This window comes from Dipodomys spectabilis, unplaced genomic scaffold (assembly GCF_019054845.1).
Source record: "Dipodomys spectabilis isolate Male_0828 unplaced genomic scaffold, ASM1905484v1 ptg000174l, whole genome shotgun sequence".
Classification (NCBI taxonomy): Eukaryota; Metazoa; Chordata; class Mammalia; order Rodentia; family Heteromyidae; genus Dipodomys; species Dipodomys spectabilis.
The window spans coordinates 9,665,728-9,681,339 of record NW_024870851.1 but is presented as its reverse complement, the minus strand read 5'-3'; the positions used below and the strand labels follow the sequence as shown (position 1 = coordinate 9,681,339).

General features: G+C 35.9%; 1 protein-coding gene across 14 annotated transcripts in view; it reads left to right on the top strand.

Moving 5' to 3' along the window:
* Positions 1–591: 591 nt before the first annotated feature.
* LOC122120067 (sodium channel protein type 2 subunit alpha) overlaps positions 592–15,612 on the top strand; it is an 83,288-nt gene continuing 68,267 nt past the window's right edge. For 9 of the 14 annotated variants that reach the window (XM_042694102.1, XM_042694100.1, XM_042694096.1 and 6 more), the window contains exons 1-6: positions 592–858; positions 1,752–1,870; positions 12,304–12,393; positions 13,461–13,589; positions 14,144–14,235; positions 15,104–15,376. In XM_042694102.1, the coding sequence (XP_042550036.1) occupies positions 592–858; positions 1,752–1,870; positions 12,304–12,393; positions 13,461–13,589; positions 14,144–14,235; positions 15,104–15,376 (970 nt within the window). Of the gene's footprint in view, positions 859–1,751; positions 1,871–12,303; positions 12,394–13,460; positions 13,590–13,958; positions 14,051–14,143; positions 14,236–15,103; positions 15,377–15,612 lie in introns of all 14 variants that reach the window. The other 5 variants (XM_042694105.1, XM_042694103.1, XM_042694101.1 and 2 more) reach the window with 2 other exon arrangements.

Sequence of the window (15,612 nt, the reverse complement as noted above, 5' to 3'; positions counted from 1 at the left end):
ACTGTTTTAGAATAAACTTGCAAAGTGATAAAATGGGCCAAGGGGACCTGGAAAAACAATGGAGGGAGATGGGTAACGTTCTCACACAGTTCTGGTTGTATAATTTGTATGATTTTTTTTAATCTCTTGTTTTGAGTTAGATATATTTTCAGAAAGAATGCTGAAAAAGATGGCTGCCAAAATATGCACACAAATGAAGCAGCAAGCACAAAGTAGTATCTAGTTCCAAGCTCTGACTTGGGTATTTTTCTCCCAAGTAGCCCAATCACTTGAAACATTTTTTTGGGACTGGAAGATCAGATTACCTCATAGACACCTACTGAATGTGAAACATAGCTCGCTGTGCAAGCAAATGAATACATGTGTGAGAGTTCCTGGATGTTAAGTACTGCTTCCTTTGTAATGTGCTGTAGCTATCTTGGTTCATATGCTTCATGTTAGTGTTCTGTGTCATAGAATAATCATAGTAATCTCTTACCCTAACGGTCATTGCTTTTCTCTCCTCTCCTCCCCCACCCCCCTCCTACCCCATTTCTGTAGCACTTTCTTATGCGAGGAGCTAAACAGTGACTAAAGGAGCAGGATGAAAAGATGGCACAATCAGTGCTGGTACCGCCAGGACCTGACAGCTTCCGCTTCTTTACCAGGGAATCTCTTGCTGCTATTGAACAACGCATTGCAGAAGAGAAAGCTAAGAGACCCAAGCAGGAACGTAAGGATGAAGATGATGAAAATGGCCCAAAGCCAAATAGTGACTTGGAAGCAGGAAAATCCCTTCCATTTATTTATGGAGATGTTCCTCCAGAGATGGTGTCAGAGCCCCTGGAGGACCTGGACCCATTCTATATCAATAAGAAAGTGAGTTCTTAGCCAAATTGCTTTTATTTCCTCTGTTTCTTCTGGGGTGGATCTTAGAGATGATGGTGAAGAGCAGTGAGCCTCCTCCTCTCTGTGCAAATATCATCAGGATGTGGGTGGGCCTGGCCAGGTAATGGATCAATGAACCTAGAGAGTTTTTGGAAGCACCCATTTGAACTAGTGTTCTTGAGACAGGCAGAGAATTGAAGAGGCATTCTGCCATGGGAAATAGAGGAAGAGCAAAAGTTATCACTTCCACATATTAATTATATCTTAAATTGGGCGTGTATTGATCTGATGCTCTTGCAGTGTTGTGACATAGGAAATAGAAATAGGAGAATACTTTTTAACATTTTCAATATTTGAAAATACTTTTCAGTATTCACATTTTCAGGAGTACCCGATTCTTCTATATTATCTCTGCCTCTATACAAGTCACTTTGATCTTTAGCAGATTTAATCAAGTCTCCACAACAGAGACTTTCTCCTTACCACAACTTTATATAGACATAATAATAACAGAGAATATGTGTGGGGAAAAATGTTTTAGCAGAGCACACACTTGGAAAACTTTGAAGTTCTCATGAGAAACATATAACTACAGGAGTAATGAAAACCTCAGCTGTGTGCTTATGGGATTTATAGATGTAGTTTTTAAACTAATGCTGAAACTTGATAAGATGCTAAGGATTCCTGTGACATTGACAATTGGCTGTTTTTTATGTTTTCCTAAAATCCAATTTAGGAAAGCTCCAGGGCTCAGTGAGAAAATGCATTAAAGCCCTGTCATATGTTGATAATTAGTATATTATTTTGAAAAGCAACAAATTTATTTAAGTATTGTTAATGTATATTCTAAATTATGTTTTATGTGCTGTGTTTTTCTTTTTCAGACATTTATAGTATTGAATAAAGGAAAAGCAATCTCGCGATTCAGTGCCACCTCTGCCCTGTACATTTTAACTCCCTTCAACCCTATTAGAAAATTAGCTATTAAGATTTTGGTACATTCATATCCTTTTGATTGAGATGTTTCCAAAATATATGTGATTGGCCATGCTTTTTGCCCTTTCTTCTTTCTCTTAAAGTCAGCAGATTGCAAAATGGGACCATGAGTAAGTATCTTCTGTATGGTTCTCCTTTTCTTTGACTCATGACTTCATTTTTTTCTCCTCCATTTCCTTCTGAATTTCTTACTGTATCTAAGAATTCCTTCATTTTAACTGTATTACTAGGTTCTCCTTCTATATGCTAAAATTTTGCAAGGCTATATAATAATTTGCATGTGCTAATTTTTCTTACTGCTTTTATATTTGGACTATATATAGATAGATATTCCAGTATACTATATATTATATATGCATAATCTGAACCATGTAATTTTGTGTCCTTTTGGTCTAAATTGTGCTACTTTCTCCTTTTTTGTCAGCACTTGAAAACTGTGAGTGAATACACATTTACAAATGTCTGTATTTGCTCACTGAAGTGTCTTACTTCTTGGAAATGAGACTGATGGCACCTTGGTAGAAGATTGTCATTTGATTTACTTCTTGGCAGCATGGTTGGGAATGAAATGTTTATGGGCTCGGGTATGTAGTATGGCTGAGAGTCAGCTCCAGAAAAACCATGAAAGCAGAGTGAGCTTGTGCTGAGCGTGGCATTTATAGGAAGAGCACAGAAGTCTTGTGATGATAGTGGTACTATCACTGATCAGACATGGGAAAGAGAAAGAAATTTAACAAAATGTTAGAGAGGACATTTAGTGCTCTTTCTTCCCCAGAGGAAGCCATGGATTGGAATTCCATGACATGATTGTCCCAGGGCCTGGCTTTATGACTTATGACTTATGTCATAAGTCAAGCAGGTACAGAAAAGATTTTGAATTTTGATTTTGGTTGTAGGGAAATAGAGCATGCCCTTAGCTTGCTTGAAAATATGACAAATAGTATATTTAGTCACAAGTTAATTTGTTAGTATTCCTATTTCTTCCAGTGGCTCTTTCCCTTCAAACTTCACCTAGACATCATCATGCTTCTATTTGGCACCTATATTTTAACTTTTAAATTTTACAGTACATAAGTATATGCAATAATGTTCCTTGACTTCTACTTTTCAAGTAGCAAACAGTTGCAAATAGAAACAAGTATCTTTGACTTAGCATTAAAAATTAATAATAAAGTTTGGATTTATATTTGTATCTCCTGAGTTGTACATGATGATACAGTATATTTAAAATACTCCTAATCTGTGTACTGAACTAATCTCTAAATTTTTATGGAAATATGTATATTTCCTCATTTGAACATAATTATATGTGAAATTATGTGGAAAACTCAGAAGTAGCCCAACGCAATCCATAAAGTAGACACTTGGAGCATAGATGTTAATTATATAATGGACTAATAAACAAGCACACAATCAGGTACAAAGAAAATAAAAAGAAGATTTGAAAGGATCAGAAAAATCTATTTTGTTCTCTATCAAAATGATAAAATGGGCTGGTGACTCACACTTGTAATCCTAGCTACTCAAGTGGCTGAGATCTGAAGATCATGGTTCAAAGCCAGCCCAGGCAGGAAGTTCTATGAGACTCTTATCTCCAATAAACTATTCAAAAAATGCTGTAACTGGTGCTATGCTCTGGTGGTAGAGCACTCACCTTGAGCAAAAGAAGCTCAGAGACAGAGCACAGGCCCAGAGTTCAAGCATCAAGACCAGACCAAAAAAAAAAAAAGATAAGGTAGAACTCAAAAAGTGCACTATAAAAAAGCATACCCAGGGCTGGGAAGGTGGTTCAGTGTTAGAGTGCTTGCCTAGCATGCATGAAACCCTGGGTTCGATTCCTCAGTACCACACAAACAGAAAAAGCCAGAAGGGGTGCTGTGGTTCAAGTGATAGAGTGCTAGCCTTGAGCAAGAGAAGCTCAGGGACAGTGCCCAAACCCTGAGTTCAAGCCCCAGAACTGGAAAAAGAAAATTAAAAAAAAATAAAAGCCTAGTCAGGTACTGGTGACTCATACCTGTAATCCTAGCTACTTGAAAAGCTGAAATCTGAGGATCATAGCTCAAAGCCATTCCAGACAGGAAAGTCCATAAGACTCTTATCTCGAGTTAACCAACAGAAAACCAGAAGTGGAGCTATAGTCCAAAATGATAACAATGCTAGCCTTGAGCAAAAGATCTCAGGGACAGAGCCCAGGCCCTGAGTTCAAGCCCCATAACCAATTTAAATAGAGAAAAAGGAAAGAAAAGCATATGTTAAAATAATTTTAGTGAGTTCATTTTTTTTTTGAAATCTTAGAAAAGCCGACATCCTTACCACTCCTCTGTCCCCCAAATCCTAGGATAATATGAATCCCAATTTAAGACTCCAGAAAAGACCCCCATGGGTAGAAGACATGAGTTACTGTAAATCAGAGAATCTGGCCTTTGAGGAGAGTTTCTGCTGCAGAATGCTGGAGAAATCCAGATGCAACTTGAAATAGTAGGTTTGCATTAGCTGCAGGTATGGAAGAACTCAATCCCCAAGGGTCAAAGTCACCAAGTGACTGCAGGCTTGCAAGTTGAAATGTAAAGGAAGCCATGTGAACATATCCAGTTGTACTTAGAGAAGATGCTTAGCTCCAAATTCCTTCCAGGATAGAAAATTTGATTCATTTAAATCTCTAATTGCCAGAACCTTCTGTTAGAGTAAAAACAGAAGAAAAGCAAAGGAGGTGGGCCAATAGGCTAAAATAGATAAATCCTTCCATCTTTCAGTAATACTAAAATAATTGATCAGAGATTCTAGTAGAAGTTAAAATGTATATAACTCCTCACTGTACGCTTGTGAATGATTTTTACAATGATTTTTTTGACTTCCAATGCAGATACTAGACTCTAATCTTAACTTAAAAATTCTGAGACATTCTTGCAGGACTAGAATGGACTATGATACAAACATCATGCTTAGATATATTTTTCAGAAGCACTGACAGACTGCTGAACAATCTGATGTGAGGTTTAAGAGAATGAGAGGAGCGTGGATGGTATTAAGCTTTAGTCAAGAAAGAAAAATGGAATTAGTGTTAGTGGAGCTTTGGACAACTTTGGGTAGAGAAATTCAGTGGAAAATTTAAGAGCTTGGTTTTGAATGTGTTGTGTTTTAGTCACGTGTTAGATATTTAGTGGAGGAGTTGAGGAGCTATGTGGGTATGCAAATCTAAAACTCAAGTAAAAGTTGCATTGCAGATTTAACTTTAGGAGATGTCATTGCATGATATTATTTAAAGTTATAACACTAGATTATGCTGACAAAGACCTGAGATACTCCAAATTATGCAATTAATGCTGAACTACCTATCATTCATAAAGGGGGAAAATGAAAAACATAAGTTTGAGAATTAGAAAAAAAGGCTGAGATTTTACCTATTAAGCATGTGATATGGGAGCAACATTACAGTTTTTTTTAACATTACAGTTTTTAATCTGTTTCTCCATCTGTAGAACTGTAATCAGATCCTATAAGTCAATGATAACAAAATGTATAACAAATACTTAGCACCAGACTCCATGACTATTACTTAGTAAGAACTTAATAAAGGATAACTCTGGCAACTGGTGCCAGTAGTAGCTACCATTCTAGCAGTAACTAATAAAAAGATTTGCAAATTTTATCTTATTAATGAAAGAATTCCATGAAGAATTCTTTGTCTATCAGTACTTATCTCCAGCATGTACTTGTAAATAAAATGATCATACAGCAACAGAATTAGGAGTCTTAAGTGGCCAAAACACAATGTGAAAATCCTCTCTCTCTCTCTCTCTCTTTCTCTCTCTCTCTCTCTCTCTCTCACCCACCCACCCCCCCCCCCCACACACACACACACCCCACACACATATACACACACACTTTCCCTTCCTCAGTACTTTCTTCCTTCTCTTTTTCTCCTCTCTTTTACATATTTTTCAAGCAAGTTCTCACTTGGTAGCCCAGCTAGACTGAAGCTTTCAATCCTCCTGCCTCAGCCTATTGAGTACTGTAATTACAGGTGTGTACCACAATGACCAACTTTCTAAGGATACCAGCAGTAGGACTAGGACTTCAGCCCAGATCCTCAGATTTTCAACCTGCTATCTTTTGCATTTGTCATCAACAGCAGGGAACTGATTTTTTAAGTTTTTAAATACAAAGTACTCAGGTAATTGATAACATATCTGTTTCTCTCTGTACATTTCAAAGGTTCTTTATTTTAGTGTTACTGGCATTTGTATTCAGAACCTGTGTGTGCTTGGCTTGTTCATGCCTAGAGCTCTACCACTTGAGTTACATTACTAACTAACCCGGTTTTTGCTAGCTAATTGAAGATGATGTCTCAAGCCTTTTTTTGCCTCAGCTGGATTTTAAACTCAGGAATCCAGATTTTAGCCTCATGAGTAGCTAGGATTGCAGGGATGAGACACCAGAACTTGGCTTCAAAAGTTCTTCTCAGCAGTTCCAACTCATTTAACTTATCTTATATTCATGTGATTTTTTTTTTTTATCGGTCAATGGGCTTGAACTCTGGGCTTGGGTGCTGTCCCTCAGCTCTTCAGCTCAAGGCTAGTGCTCTACCACTTGTGCCCCAGTGCCACTTCTGGTTTCCTGGTGGATTATTGAAAATGAGAGTTTCATGACCTTTCCTGCCTGGGCTGGCTTTGACCCTCAATCCTAAAATCTCAGCCTCCTGAGTAGCTAGGATTACAGGCATAAGCCACCAGCACCCATCTAATGTGATAATTTTTTACATCATAGTTTTTCATGCAAAGAACTATACAAATTTGAAGAAAAGAGAATGATACAACATAATGATTTCATTTTCTTTTGCTTTCAGTGCTCAAAAGTTACAACCTAGTTATGTAATGACAAATACAAATTTGCAAATATTAAACATCTGAAGAATTAACATTTTACTTATTACAGTCACTCAGTATTTATCCTAGATCAGAATTATGTACTGATGGGTAGAAACATATCTGTCCTATTTTGCTTAGTTCCCCATTTTTAGGTTACAAAATCTCTAACATAAAACTGTTTTCTACCTATAACATGTACATAAATATAAATATATATACACTCATTTTATATATACATAATGAGTTTAAAATTTCTCTGCAGCTCCTGTGGATACTGTATAACATTACAAAGTTTTTTAAATTAATTACATATGCTTTCACATCCTTAAAAATGACCTAGAAACACTCTACATTCCATGTTTAATAAATTATTAGTGGTAATAAATGTAACTATAATTATTGTCTTAGACGATAATGATTATATCTAATGAGATATGTGTTACCACTACCTTCCAGCTTTGAATAAGAAAACAGAACCTCTGAGAATCATACAAGTTGCTGAAGCCTGTATGGCTGGTCAGGGTATCCTGACCCCAGGTTGGTCGGGTCAGGTATTCAAGGTTAAGGCTAGTTATATATTTTATATTAAAAGGAAAGCATTTCTGTTTAAAAGTGTCTGTCATGCATTTTATCTGAAGTATATATTTTAGTATCAAAATAATAATCATGTGATGTAGAAAACTCTTGAGCATAATGACATTATCTGTGACTTATTATAAAATCATCATTACTTCTACTGTTAGTTTTAGAATAACCTTTATTATATAATTAGATTCTACTATTTTAGGAACAACTTTTAAGAATTTAAAAACATGGTTGAGATTAGTATGTAGCACAAATCTCATGAAGCTCTTAGTTCCTACATTATGTTTAATCTATGTTCCACCATTTAAAATGCCGAAACTTGTGTATACAAAATATGTAAAGCTTGCTATTGTAGAAATACTTGAAGGTACCCTAACATGTACAACTAGTAGACCCAAACAGGTCAGGTGCTATTTTGAACAGTGAAGTAGACAGAATCCAGGCCTTTTATTATAATATTGACTCTCAAATCATTTGATTATCATTCTAAGGGTATTGAGAAGTACCAAAATTATCCAAATGACATTTACAAAGGTCATTTTTGCAGTGTGCAGAATGGACTGAACAGAGCCAAACATAGATACAAAAAGACCAGTTTGTACTGAAGGATTATTTGACTGGGTATTAGTCTTAATGAGAACTTGTACATATTAAAATGGAACGCCTATTTCTGAATAGTTGCTGGAAGAATTGATGACATTTTGGTGGTCTGTTAGATGTGTATGCTTAATCAGAGGAAGAAATACAGGATTCCTCTTAAGTTCCTGGTAATATAATGGCACATTGTATAGGCCAAGAACATGTCAAAGAAGCAATTGATAGAGCAGAGGGATAAAATGAATAGATTGTTAGTTCCGTGCTAGAACTCAAAATTGTTTGAATTATTTTGAAGGGTAGATGAGAAATATAGTGCAGATCTTATCTGGACAACAAAATATGTAGACATCAAAAGATAAGCCACTCCTGCATTTGATATTGGTGGATTCAGGAACAGTACCTGGAGCTATGTTTGCTGAGGAGCTCTAGGAGGGTGAAGATAATGGAGGAGGAGAAAATGGCTTAAATACACTATGTTCTTTCCTTCCACAAAGGGAATGGCAATATTTCAACAGATGTGAGAAAGGTGTTACCCCTGAGGCACAAACAGACCAAAGAATTGGGACCTTGTATAAGCAAAGGAAAAAGAACCTTGTGCAAAGGAGAGGATTCATCTTGTTGGCTACAAATGGAGAGCAAATCAAATGAAACTCAAAATTGTCTTTCTATTTCCAGGGACAAAGCATAGAGATTTTTCATCTGCAGAAAGGTATGGGTTAAATATATAATAGATTAAAAAAACCAAGAAAGAGAAAAAGGTTTTTTCATAAATTTTATCTCAGAGTAAAGTAGAGAGAGGTAGGGTTCTAAATAGTTTTAAAAAATAAAATAAAAAGGGGTCATGGGTTAAAAAGAAAATCTCTACCCTTCAAGACAGAAGAGAGATAAGCAAGTCTGTGTTGATATGAGAGGCCGAAAGTATACAAGACACCACAAATAAGAGGAAAAAGAGATAAGACATTGCTGGAGCACTGTGAAAAGGTGGAAGGTGTGCAGATTATAATGAAGAGACTGAAAAGTTCGTCACTTTAATAGAAAAGAAATAATAGGTCTCATGGCTGGGAAGGTGGCTCAGTGGTAGAGCGCTTGCCTTGCATGCATGAGGCCCTGGGTTCAATTCCTCAGCACCACATAAGCAGAAAAAAAAGCCGGAAGTGGTGCTGTGGCTCAAGTGGTAGAGTGCTAGCCTTGAGCTGAAGAGCTGAGGGACAGCGCCCGGGCCCAGAGTTCAGGCCCCATGACCGGACCCAAAAAAATAAATAAATAAATAATAGGTCTCAATAAAGAAAGGCTTATAAACCAGGCACTAGTGGCTCACTCCTGTAATCCTTCCTACTTAGGAGTCTGAAATCTGAGGATCAAGGTTCAAAGCCAGCCCAGGCAGAAAAGTCTGTGAGACTCTTATCTCCAATTAACTACCACCAAAATAATAAAGTGGAAGTAACATTGTGGCTTAAAGTGGTAGAGTGCTAGCTTTGAGCAAAAAAGCTCAGGGACAGCACCCAGGCCTTAAGATCAAGCCTCATGAACAACAAAATCAAACAAACAGAAACAACAAAAAGGCTTATAAATTTAGAGAAAGTCAGTGGAGTCTAGTGCTTCCTTTTTTTTTGGTAAAGTAAGAAATGGGTCATCAATTGGGAAAGGACAAGGAAGAAGGTAGAAATTAGAGGAAAATCGAGAGACTGATATAAGGGATGACATCGATCAAGACGCATTGTACTCAAAAACTGACATGTTGAATTGAAACTCTTTTCTAAAACTGTTTACAAAATATAAACGTATGAAAAAATGTATAAAGGGGACATTTGAAAATGACTTTGGGGGACATAAAAGGAGGAGCCAAGTAGAAAAACACAGGACTATGTTGAAGGCCACTGTGGTTAGTGACCATACCATTAGAATGGTGTCCATCTGCCAAGGGGTATCTGTGCCTCCAAGAACCTGTCAAAACTTCAGGTAGAGAGGAACCTCTGGTTTTGTATACTAATGGCAAAATATCTTTATTTTATTATTTTTGTTTGTTTTCCACATAAGAGGAATACTGTATTTCTTTAAAATCATGTTTCACTGTGTTCTCTAGATTATAGTGCTCTAACATGGCTATGCCACATTCTTCACTTGTAACTGGTTTTGTGTGGATGTATTTGAGCAAGCTGAGGATTAAGCAAGAACCTTATAACACAAAAAAATGCAGTGAATCATTTGATGAAAGCCAGTTATAGGTGCAACGGCAATTCCTTCTTAGATGAAGACAACACAATGCACTCTCTTGTCTTACCGAACAGCACTTGCAATCATGTAGATATTTTCCCTTATGTAAGTGAATAGATTTGTGACAAAAAAAATATGGGAGTGTGAAAGAATATAAGTATCATGTATTCCATTTCTGAGGTCTTCATGATTATATAAAAATGTACATGGATACAGGATGATATTCTAGATAATATATATAAGATGCTTTATATTAAGTATAAAAGTCATTTCAATTATTTGGCTGATGATTAGTTTCTTATTTTTTCTATTTTTCTGTTTCTATTTTTTCTATTTTCTTTTCTTTCTATTAACTTTATTTTATCGTAAGGGTGATGTCAGAGGTGTTACAGTTACATAAGTAATGAGTACATTTTTTGTCGAATATTTTTATCCCCTCCCTTGTTGTCTATCACTTTCCTCCCCAACAACTCCTCTCCCTCCAAGCTGTAAAGTTCATTTCCAATGTAGTGTCTTGTGAGTATTGCTGTTGCGTTTGTTTACCCTTTGTATTTTGTCTCACCATTTTGTTATTCTCTTTCCCTTCCCTAAATCAGATAAACAAATGTACAAGATACAAGATACCAAAATTCAACACAGTGACAACAGGGGATAAACCAATGGGGAAAATATGAAAGAAAAAAGCAATAACTTCACACAGTATGTTATAAAACAAAAACAAAGAAACAAAACCTCTTGCTTCCATGTTTTGGTGTTCATTTTGATTAGCATCATTTTATATGGTCATATGTACATGGCTATTGAGCTATTGTGGTCCTCTTCTAGCACTATCTTAGACATAAACTAATTATTACAAATGAGGGAAACGATGGAGCCTATGTATCTTTGGGTCTGACTTACTTTACTTAATATGATTTTTTCCAAGTCTGTCCATTTCTTTACTAATGGGGCAATGTCATTGTCTCTGATGAAAGCATAGAATTCCATTGCATATATATCATATTTTCTTGATCTATTCATCTACTGAGGATGCCCTCATATCTTAGCTATAGTAATGAACATAGTTGTGCTCGTAGCTTTAGTGTGGCCTTGTTTGTGATCATTTGGGTAAATCCTAGGAGTGGGATTACTGGATCATAGGGAAGCTCTATGTTTAGTCTTTTGAGGAACCTCCATACTGCTTTCAGAGTAGTTGAACCAGTTTACATTCCCACCAACAGTGTAGTAGTATTTCTTTTCCCCACACCCCCACCAGTATCTATTATTAGTTTTCTTGCTAATGGGATAAGTGGGCTAAAGAATTAAAAGGAGATTTCTCTGGATGGGAAATAAGAATAGTCAATAGACACATGAAGAAATGTCCAACAGCTCTGTCCATAAAAGAAATGTAAATGAAAATTGTTTTCTTTTAAGGACAGTAAAGAGTACTGGCTATCATACATTAGAAAAGTCAAATATTCATTATAAATGAAGTTTCAGGCAGTAAGGGAAGCAATTTGTTGGGTGTCTACTATGTACCAAGTATATTAAAGTAGAGGAGATTTAACAAATTTCCACTAATTTGGTCTTGTGGAAAGGTGTTTTTTTTCTTGCTTTTAAGCTAAATCAAACAATAATGAGGAAATTTAATTAGTAACTTGGACTTACGACAATTCTACAAAATGCTAGCATTAATGCCAGACATCTTCTCATACAATTCAGAATTTAATGAACAATTACAGTAGATTTTTGCACTCCATTTATAAAGGACCTTATTATAAGACACCCTTCCAGGATGACCCTTAGAACAATGTTATAGTACATTTAATTAATCATTCAACTCCTTTTCTGCAATTTTTGTCAGGGTTTATTTTTCAAGCTGAACTTGCAGTTCTATTAGTTGGGTCTATCATTAGGAAAACTTAAATTGATAAATTATTCACCAATGAACTCATTTCATTGCATTTAATCTTCTTAATCACTAAATTTTCTGAATAGCTTCATAATAGTCCATGGTTTGGCCTGAAGGGAATGTTCTCTATATGGAGTTGTTGTTATTACAGAAATGACAAACAAAAGTAAATAATTAAATGAGTAGAATAAAATAAGTTTTGTGCTGCATGATGGTGAGGTCTGATATTGCATTAAAGTGAGGTTTCCCTATTGAACTTTGTCTTCCTTGACAATAGTCTTCTACTTTATTCAATGTGCTTATTATGTGCACAATTCTTACCAACTGTGTATTTATGACAATGAGTAACCCTCCAGACTGGACAAAGAATGTGGAGTAAGTAGACAATTTTAAATATCTCAATATTGACCCCTTTATGTTTCCACTTGTGACTTTAATATCTTGAGACCTTTAACAAATCATGCCAGCTCCACTAAAGCAGACAATGATTCCAACTCATTTCAAGCACTAATTTCCTTTAGGACAAAGCTAACCATCATTTGCTTAAATTGCTTAGATTAGTGCAGTGGTTTGTCTGCCCATGTGTACAGCCCTTTTTCTTTCTTGTGAGTCTTATACTTGAGAATTATCAGTAATTGTTAATGTTTCCTGATAAACGTTATGCTTAACATGTATTCCTTTTCTCAAGGCTATCACAGTTCTGTCTTAGTGATACACATGTCTTGGCTCCAGTTTTCTTGGCAATACTTGGGTCTTAACATGGAACTTCTTGTTTGCTATGGAGCAAAGACCTTTTGACTCTGGTTATTTTTGAACGAGGGTCTTCCTTTTTGCTTAGGCTAGCCTAGGCTGCAATCCTTTTTTTTATACTTCCCACCATAACTAGGATAATAAGTGGAACACTCCACACCTAGATTAATCACAGCAATATCTTTTTGCCTGGGCTGAATTCAAACCATAATCCTTCCAATCTCTACTTTTTAAATATCTAAGATTAAAGATGAGCCTCCAGTACCTGGCCCATTTGCTGGCACCTAAAGGTTCAAATTTCATTAAAGGAAAATGCACTATTCGTTTTGAGATTAATATGCCAGTGTATTTTGATATCATCATATATAGATGTTATTTTAATTCTTTAAACATATTAATATAGAAGTATAATATTCACTTATTTACAGTCAATATCTTCATTACCATTAGCTTTCAGAATTTAATAGTACTATTTATATCAAAAGGAGACCAATACAAAATCCTCTGATTTTTTTTTGTCATTGTTGTTCAAAGCACCTTAAAGTACACAGGGCAAAAAACATAGCTCAGTGATAACTCACTTAATTAAACCTGTTGGAGGTCCCTGGCACCAAATGTGATTAATAATAATAACAATGTAAATATGCGTAACCTATAAAATTTTTATTGTGAGCTTGGCTATTTTCTCTCAGGTACACCTTTACAGGAATTTATACATTTGAATCACTTATTAAAATACTTGCAAGAGGTTTTTGTTTAGAAGATTTCACATTTTTACGGGATCCATGGAATTGGTTGGATTTCACAGTCATCACGTTTGCGTAAGTATTGTCATGCATTTTCTATCCTGATAAAAATAAATTACTGGTGAAAGCTTATTTCTCTGTGGTGGCTTCTCTTGACAAATCAAGCATTTTCTTAGTCGTCATGTAAATTTGGGATCTTTTCTTCCAATCAAATTGTTTAGGAGAAACTAGGAGCTATCCTAATAAATTATATAGCTTTGGTTTCAATTAGCACTGTAAAGTAATGAAATAAAGCTTCACAAATAATAGAGATTGCAATGCCATTCTTCTCTTAAATGAGAAATTTGGTGGCAGAATTCAATGAAGTTGAAAAAGGTCTTAATTAAAGACCAACACAGGCTTAGATTTCTCAAAATTCTGAATAACTCTGATTTAATTCTACAGGTATGTAACAGAATTTGTAAACCTAGGCAATGTTTCAGCTCTTCGAACTTTCAGAGTCTTGAGAGCTTTGAAAACTATTTCTGTAATCCCAGGTAAGAAGAAACTGGTATAAGGTGGTAGGCCCTTATATCTCCAACTGTTTCTTGTGTTCTGTCATTGTGTTTGTGTGTGGACCCCTATTACAGATATGTGACAGAGTTTGTGGACCTGGGCAATGTCTCAGCGTTGAGAACATTCAGAGTTCTCCGGGCATTGAAAACAATTTCAGTCATTCCAGGTGAGAGTTAGGTTAAACACCGAGGCTGACTTTAGCTGCATTGTTGCTACAATCACAGCTTCTTTTTTTTTTTTTTTTTTGCAAAAGCTTTATTGCTTGTCGCATATTGCAAATAACTGTAAAAAGCAAGAATTTGTACATCATGGTTTGGATGGGCTTTATTCTTGGCTTTTTACTGGCTGCTTTTTTTCAACTTGTTCTAAATCAGCCTTTGAGTTTAACGAGTTTTGCATGAGGCATTTACAGTACAAGGCTCTCTAGTGGGCATCCTGCAATATCAAGCTTTCTGCATAGAAGATAAATTATGAGACACTCAAGCTGTTGCAAATCTAACCCTGTCGGTCGAAACCTGGTAATCTTTATAACTGCAGATACATGAAAAGCAAGAGGTAGCATGGGTGCTGCATGGGGCTCACTTTTCAGATGTCTTCCCTCTTTTGACCCATAATCAGGCTTTTAAAATTTGTAAATGTATAACTCAATGGCTTCCAAATTTCTCATTCTATTCCCTGGACTTTTCTCAAAACAATATTGGGCTGGAGAGTAAGACATCTGCAAATAAAAGCAAAATGTTTACATGAGGTTGATGTTTAAGCATGGACAACAAAACCATCTCTTTGCTCTAAGGAGTGTTGAGAAATACATCTGGTTCATTTCCATTCAGTTTGCAATACACATACAAGTTCTGCTTTCATTCATTTTCACCAGCTAGCCAGCTTATCATAAAACTGTTATTCAATCACATTCAACTAATATTGTTGGCATTTTGCATGACATTTATATTTTCAGGACAAACTGATGATATTTTTGTTGGTAAAGTAGCCGATGAACCACATGTTCAACTTCTTCCTCCTGATTTTGTTTGTAGGACTGAAGACCATTGTGGGCGCCCTCATCCAGTCGGTGAAGAAGCTCTCTGACGTCATGATCCTCACTGTGTTCTGTCTGAGTGTGTTTGCTCTCATTGGGCTGCAGCTGTTCATGGGCAACCTGAGGAATAAATGTTTGCAATGGCCCCCAGACAATTCTTCCTTTGAACTAAACATCACTTCCTTCTTTAATAACTCATTGGATGGAAATGGTACTACATTCAATAGGACTGTGAGCATGTTTAACTGGGATGAATACATAGAGGATAAAAGTAAGACATGACCCTTTAACCTTTCTGTGTTTATAGTTCTTTTAATATTCAAAAACATATATGATGGAAATTGTCTCAAGTCTGATGTCAGACAAATGTCTTACGGTGATTTGGGGTAACTTCAAACATGGCATAGTGGAATTCAACAGTATCTTATTCCTCTTTTCTTACATGTCAATTGTTCTGATAACACATCATTTGAATGTGTGTTATCTTTTCCACATCCAGTACTGAAG